General features: G+C 34.1%; 1 protein-coding gene and 1 long non-coding RNA gene across 2 annotated transcripts; both read right to left on the bottom strand.

The window, feature by feature from the left end:
* Window positions 1–312: 312 nt before the first annotated feature.
* LOC134259335 (uncharacterized) lies at window positions 313–2,973 on the bottom strand. The gene is made up of 3 exons (XR_009990331.1): window positions 2,933–2,973; window positions 1,959–2,084; window positions 313–723 (listed from the first exon to the last, which is right to left on the bottom strand). It is a non-coding gene; the product is annotated as an uncharacterized LOC134259335 (long non-coding RNA).
* A 3,340-nt stretch (window positions 2,974–6,313) lies between these two features.
* On the bottom strand, window positions 6,314–6,714 carry LOC134259340 (uncharacterized; the record flags this gene model as incomplete). Its single annotated transcript, XM_062741932.1, has 1 exon — window positions 6,314–6,714. A coding segment is annotated over one exon (401 nt), but the record flags the coding sequence as incomplete, so codon positions are not given.
* Between the last annotated feature and the right edge of the window lie 291 nt (window positions 6,715–7,005).

Here is a 7,005-nt window from a genome sequence, read left to right as displayed (position 1 = left end):
TGACAAATAAACAGACACCAGAGACCCTTTGATCAGAAAAGCTCCATACAGCCTTTTGCAATGATGACTTAATTAAGATATTAAAATGTCTTTGATTATTGTAAAAAAAAATTCACAAAGAAGAACAAAACAAAAGGATGATAAATGAACTTTTTAAAAAAAAATTTCATCACTTCCAGAATATTATATTTCTTTTAACATGTTAAAACCAGCATATACAAGTTTGACTAATTTTTTTTTTTAAGTTTCTTTGCCGATATAATTAAGGTATAATTTTAAAAATAAACTTCAATCTTAACAGTATAACTGCAGTATGAGGATATCTAAGACCTCTGTTCTCAGCACTGGTTTCAAAAGTCTGATTTAAAAACATGTTGTGCATTTAATGCACTGCACAAGAACACATAAAAATTAGGTAAAAAATCAAATTATAATATCCTTTCCAAGATCCCAAAATGTTCTTCATTGGAAACTTGTGGAAAGTTCATATATGTATTTTTGTTTATTGTCATCATATGATCTTTTTCAACGATGTTCGGAAAGTTCAATGCATCTGTAAATACTACCATAAAATCAAATAACTTTCAGGTCACATTGTAATAAATTAGATCAGAGTCTTCATATGTTGCTGATATTTTCTCCAACACTGTTTTTCAAAAGATTGAGACAAACCAACATGGACAATCTCTATCATTAGAACCATTTCCTCTTTATCTTTGAAATCTGTAAAATAATATAACATAACACTAAAAAACCAATACAGTATCACTATCAAAGAAAATTGAATTGGATGATAAATCTATACATCATGACTAAGAAAGAAGCATTGAAAGATAGACAAGTATATTTCAGGGTCAAAGGTTACACATCCCTCAGCAATTATGGTAACATTGTAAATATTTGCCAAAACTGTTTGTTGCATTGAATATACATGTGTTTCTCATTTTAATTTACAATTGTGTAGATCACATTTGTTTAATCCATATACTAGAGATAAATATTCTAATTTGTATACAAAGAGGTCAGCCATAAATAAGATCAAGGTAAACTCAACTGGTGATCATGTCATTCTTCTTTGGGAAGTAAATGAGACAAGCATATAAGATCATGTTCATATTAATGAGGCAAACAAGTTTCAGTACAAAATCTTAAGGTTAAATGACAAGATCAGGATTTGATAGCAGAATTTTAAAAACCTGATATAATGACATGTGTTACTGTTAGTAAGCTACAAGATGATGATCAGAAACAGTCCCTCCCAAAAGAGATTGAAGATTTTTTTTTACTTAAAAATAATCTCTGATGTGACCTTATTTTCTTCATCCAGACTATTTACCGAACATTTGTTGTTTACTGTTAAGGTCAATGCAATATACATGTACATTGATTTATAACATGATGTTATAGGCCTACATATGGCTTGATTATTAATTTACTTGCTCAAGCAGCCATGGGTACAGTACAAGGAACTATTTTTGTTACATAAATCAGCATCTGCATCAGCAAAATAAGCATCTGCATCAGCTCTAATTCAGCAACCACCTAGCATCAGGATAAGCATTTTAAAAAACAGCTAGCTGCTAAGCATTGCCAATATCAGCATCAGCAAGCAAAGAAAGCATTTAAATACCATCGATGCTGAAACAAAGTTAGTTCTTGCACTGTAAGAGAGAGCTGTAGGCAGACTCTGACCATGGCTTGAGGCAATTTGATGGACACGTATACAAAATTTATTTAAACAACATCTCTCTTTTCATCCAACTGCATATACATTTCTCATCATAAAAATTATACATTCTTCCATTCTATACACATAGAAGAACATTTGAATTCAATAATACAAAATGAAACTGACTAATAAGCTCACTGTGATATAACAGCTAGTACATTATACTGTGTTAAACCCTCGGGTAAAATTTACAGAATCATCTCATTATGATATAAAACTCATCTCATACCTTATTAAAGAACACCTACAAGGGAGGTTCTTGGGAGGGCTGCAACACAGGCATCACTTGAAGTACAGAAATTGGTAGTCCAGAGAAAATATCTGAGCAATGTTCTTTTTAGTGAAACAAGGCATTCTATAAACATGGTAAACATAGTTACAATAAATTTTATTAAAAAGTTCGAAGGAAGTTCTTTAAGTTAAATCTAGCTATTAAATAATATTAGTATAACTGTCTTTGTTGAACGGTGTCAGTGTTTTGACTGAATGGTTTTTATTTACTGAAAATGCATCCCAAAAATTTTTATCACTGAGGTCTTAAAAGAATAGAGGTTTGCTTCAATATCTCGAACATCATTAGCAAATCAGAATGAGTATGGTCCAAAATGACTTGTATATAAATAGTACAATCAAATGTGAATATCATTATATAAAGAATTATAATACTTGCACCATGTGCACCTCTTTTCACAAAAAAAATACAGCAAAAAAGAAATAACATTTGAATATCAAAATTTTCCTTTACAAGTTACACAACTGATTTACCATATTTGTTTACTACGTAGAGCCGTTTCAGGTAGCCGTCATTGGACATTTAACATTGAGTGACGGAGGCTCAATGAAGGATGATCCGATCTTACACAAGTATTAATCCCTCATTAATGAAACCAAATTTACTCTACTCATAATTTTTGAAGCCCTGTTTTTAACTTCACCAATGTTCACAGTATTTGGAAACAAATTCGAAAACTTTTGGTATTTTGAAACAAAGTAACATTTATTAGTTCCTCGCTATCTAATCGTGGTCTGCAAGAACCACGTGGAAATTTTTGGATCATCCGTATAATGTTTAACCTATTTAAAATTGATGTGCACTAGATCACAGGCTTTGTCATACTCAAAATGTATTACTGACACTAGGAGTTATGTAAGATATCTGAGATAAGGCTCATAATTCACAATAAACACAAAAATTCTACTTACCAACTCCTACTTTCACTTTAGCCGAATATCGCATGACAGACTTCAGGAATAAACTACGCATAGCGAATATAGTTCTTTATTTTCGTGCAATATTGTTAAAAAACTTTGACATCACACTGTACCTGTAGGTTTTATATACTTATTTAACAAAAAGTATTTTATAGCCTTACCTGCAAAAGAAATAACAGGGGTTAACTTTAATCGGAACTGCTAAGACTGGGCGCGTATTTATTTATCAGGTCCATTGTAAAATCCAAGAAGAAGAATTCTATGATATAATGTAAACATCTATGTAACTCTTAGAAAACACAGTATTAAATATGTCGATCGATACTTTCAACTCATGAACATGTTTTAAGAGATATCTCTCTACAATTGTTTTGTGTAATTGGGGCACTAGAGACAACAGATTACAGAGATATTCGATTGTTTTCAATTCCGGAATCATGAGAATGGCAGCCCACCGATTTCGCATGGTAGACATGCCTAGGTGGTGAAAAACATACAACTATAGAAAAAAGATGCATATAATTGCTAAGGACAAAACAAATAGTTGTACCCATGACGTTCAACTATCTGTAGGTATACGACAAATGTCATGTTTTTGTTTTATTAGACCTGCAGCTGTGCAGTCCTGCAAGTGTTATATGCACATTGCTGCTGCAAGACATTGCAATTGACAACAAAATTGAATATATTTCACGACAGCTTTACAATAGAAGGTGCCATGGGTTAAGTTTTATGAAAAAGCAAGAAGTATTTATTAACATATTTAACACAAAAGCAAACCCTTAAGAGACCATGAAAAAGTATACATTTGATATTTCGGCAGCCGCAGCATTTTTGACGGAAGTCAAGTCAATTGCAATTAAGGTGGCTCATTACATCCACAGTTTATTTTAGATTTCAATACATCACCACTTATAATGCAGATGTCAAATATCCAGATGGGGGTATTTATATCATAAATATTTTTTATAGAAATTTTTAGTTTTTGTCTAATCTTAATGAAATGATTTATTTCAAGTTTATTATTTACAGAATTTCAAAACTTTCAGTGTCAAATGATGGGCATCTTCCTACAGTGGCTGGAACGTTATTGTTGGCAAACCAATCGTGTAGAATCGTTCGTTTATCGTGCGTGATCGTTCGTGTAACGTGCAAGATCGTGCGTGTAACAAACTCAATCGTTTGCGGTTTTAATTGTGCGTGAACATGGTGAACGTGCGTTTAGAAACGTGTAAATTTCGTTTTGTAAGTTTTTATTGGAATGTTATCTGTGAAACAAGTATTTCGTTTATATTTTATTTTTTAATCCAAATAAAAGGAATTAAGCGCAGTTTACATAATTAAATGCGGAACGAACTAACTATCGCTTGTAAACAAGCAATATAGTAAGTCGTACAATATTATGTCCTCGTCAAGTAGCGTGACTTATTGTGATAAACCGTACTAATATGTTTTACTATATTTTTTTGAAGATCATTCTTGTTTGCTGCTAATTATGGAAAGATATTTTTTTTTTTCAAATAATCAAAAAGAAATGTTTTTAAAAATAAATAAATATTTTTCAAAACTGACATAAATGTTTAGTCGGCAAATGTACATGCACGGCAATGATTTTTGGGGTTTTGTTTAACCGTGTTTTTCTCTGTAGCTTACTTTTAATTAATTTTTAAAGTAAAACAATAATTTGCAATGTCGTGTTTTATGTTCATAAACATATTGAAGTAATGAAAACATATAGATATAACTTTTAAGTTAAGTCATTCCATGCTGCCATTTTTCTCCCAATCGTATCCCCAATTCTACATATTATGAAATTTAATTCAATCAAATTTTACGGTCCAACTACTACTATCTTCTGATAGAACAAAAAAATCCGTTTACGTTTGTCGGAGAATTATCTAAAAAATTATTTATTATCTAAAATAGCAAAAAAAATCTTACATGTATTTAGTACCATAAATACCCATATCCGTTTTTTTTTTCGAAGTCGATGATATAATAAATTTATTGATAATTATTTGAATCCAAAATCAATATAAAGCGGTATTTCGTTTTGGAGATATCGATTCCTAAATAATTTGAACTATTTTGCGTGAAGAATCGTGCGATTGCGTTAGCAATCGTGTAAGATCGTGTAACGTGTAGAATCCTGAACGTGAAGGATCGTTCGTGTATCAGGTTTAATCGTGCGTTAATCGTGCGGAATCGTGCATGTAACGTGATCGTTCGTGTACGTTGTCAACAATAACGTTCCAGCCACTGTAAGAAAAGAACACACAGTGGGTAAATAAAAGTTCTTTCTATTTGTAATTTTAATAAGTATTCCTTATCAACTGTGTCATACAATGATCATGATCTGAAAATAAAAGAAAACAATAATAATACTGTAGTACCAAACTACTGATAAACTATAATAAACTGTAGCATTATCCTATATCTCCCCCTAAGTCTTTTGGTAGGAGGTGTCCATTTAGTTTATAAATGAAGGAACTGAATGAAAAAGACTGATATTTAACACATGATAATATCAATGACTAATGATTTTTCAATTAGGGGCTGGAATTCACTGTTGAAAGTCTGCATTTATTGACTTCATAAACTGATTGTAAATTTCATGGTGTGTGAGTTTATTCGCAAACAAAGTCTTTTTGCCATTCTGGAGCATGCCTGACGCGGCTGGTACGTCGTGGCAGGGTAGGTGTGGGCTCAATCGTTGGTGGTGGAGCAACTATTGCTTCTGTACAAGGTTGTTCTCTGGCAACATCTGGTGGAGAGCTGGCATCTTGGGTGCTTGGCTCAGTGTATGTGAGCTGACGGCATGGTTTTTGCACCTTGATAGGAGTAGGTGTCTCAGATGGGGGTTCCGTGGCAGGCACGGGTGACTGTTCCGGCATTGTGACTGTTTTCATCGGTGTTGTTGATCCAGGCTTCACTGTTGTGTCCATGGTGAGAGCAGGAGATGTGACAGGCCTCAACAGGGAAGACAATGGTGGATGTGCACTAGAATCAGTTTCTATGGTAAGTCGCTTTGGTGGCAACTGAACTGGAATATATTTGCGAAGAAATTTCCTGTTCCGTAAGGTTACACGTCTGGAGCCATCAATGCGCACGACATACCGGTCAAACTGGCGAACCTCAATGACTACTCCCTCCTGTCTTATCCCACTTGCGAGGGAAAGGTCCAATTTGGTTCTGCATGCGAACATGGTCTCCATCTGAAAGAGGTGGTAGTCTGTGTGTATGTTCCGAGAGTCTTTCTGCATATTGCATATGCCTGTTCCGCAATGCCTCTTCACGGGCAAGAGATGTGCTTTGTCATGTTGGATGAGGCTTGTATTTTCCAGGTGGGATTGGGATGAAGTCTCTTATTGGTCAACCAAATATGCATATGGCTGGTGAGAGCTTCGTGTCTCTGTCTGGTGTATTTCTGTATTGTAGCATAGCACGCTTGAAAGCGTCTGTGTCAACGTCACCAGAAGAGCTAGTATTGTCCATTAGAAGGCGCTTGACTGTCTTGACTCCAATCTCTGCTCTGCAGTTACTGTGAGGGAAGGCTACTGAGGATAATCTATGATGCACACCCCAGTCTCTGAGGAACTGCCTTGTAGTCGTAGCTGTGAGCTCTGGTCCCCCGTCAGATGCAAGTTCGTCAGGTATCCGGTATGTGACAAAGATGCGTCTGAGACAAGTTTTCAGTCCTTGAGCTCCAACGGCTGACTGGTCTACGATTGGCCAGTTTGAGTAGCGGTCCACAACCACCAGGTAATGGTTACCTTTGTCAGTGTTATGGGTCAGAATTACCCGAAATGCCATTAACACAATTTAAACTTAACAATAATTTATTTACAGTAATATATAAATATATATCAAACATAAAGTACAAACTTAGCAAGAATCTAAAAATACATACATCAGAGTGTCCGTTGCTGCACACAATGTCCCAGTGAAAATATATCCCAATAATACCTTAATGATGCTTATACGACAATGTATATTTATGCATTGAATTGACAGGGTATTTATACAATATCATAAATCTAGAATATTTTAGAAATTATTAAATC

This window comes from Saccostrea cucullata, unplaced genomic scaffold, assembly GCF_032062105.1.
Source record: "Saccostrea cucullata isolate Sc308-1 unplaced genomic scaffold, CSIRO_AGI_Scuc_v1 ctg833, whole genome shotgun sequence".
Lineage (NCBI taxonomy): Eukaryota > Metazoa > Mollusca > Bivalvia > Ostreida > Ostreidae > Saccostrea > Saccostrea cuccullata.
This window is presented reverse-complemented; position numbering and strand designations above follow the sequence as displayed.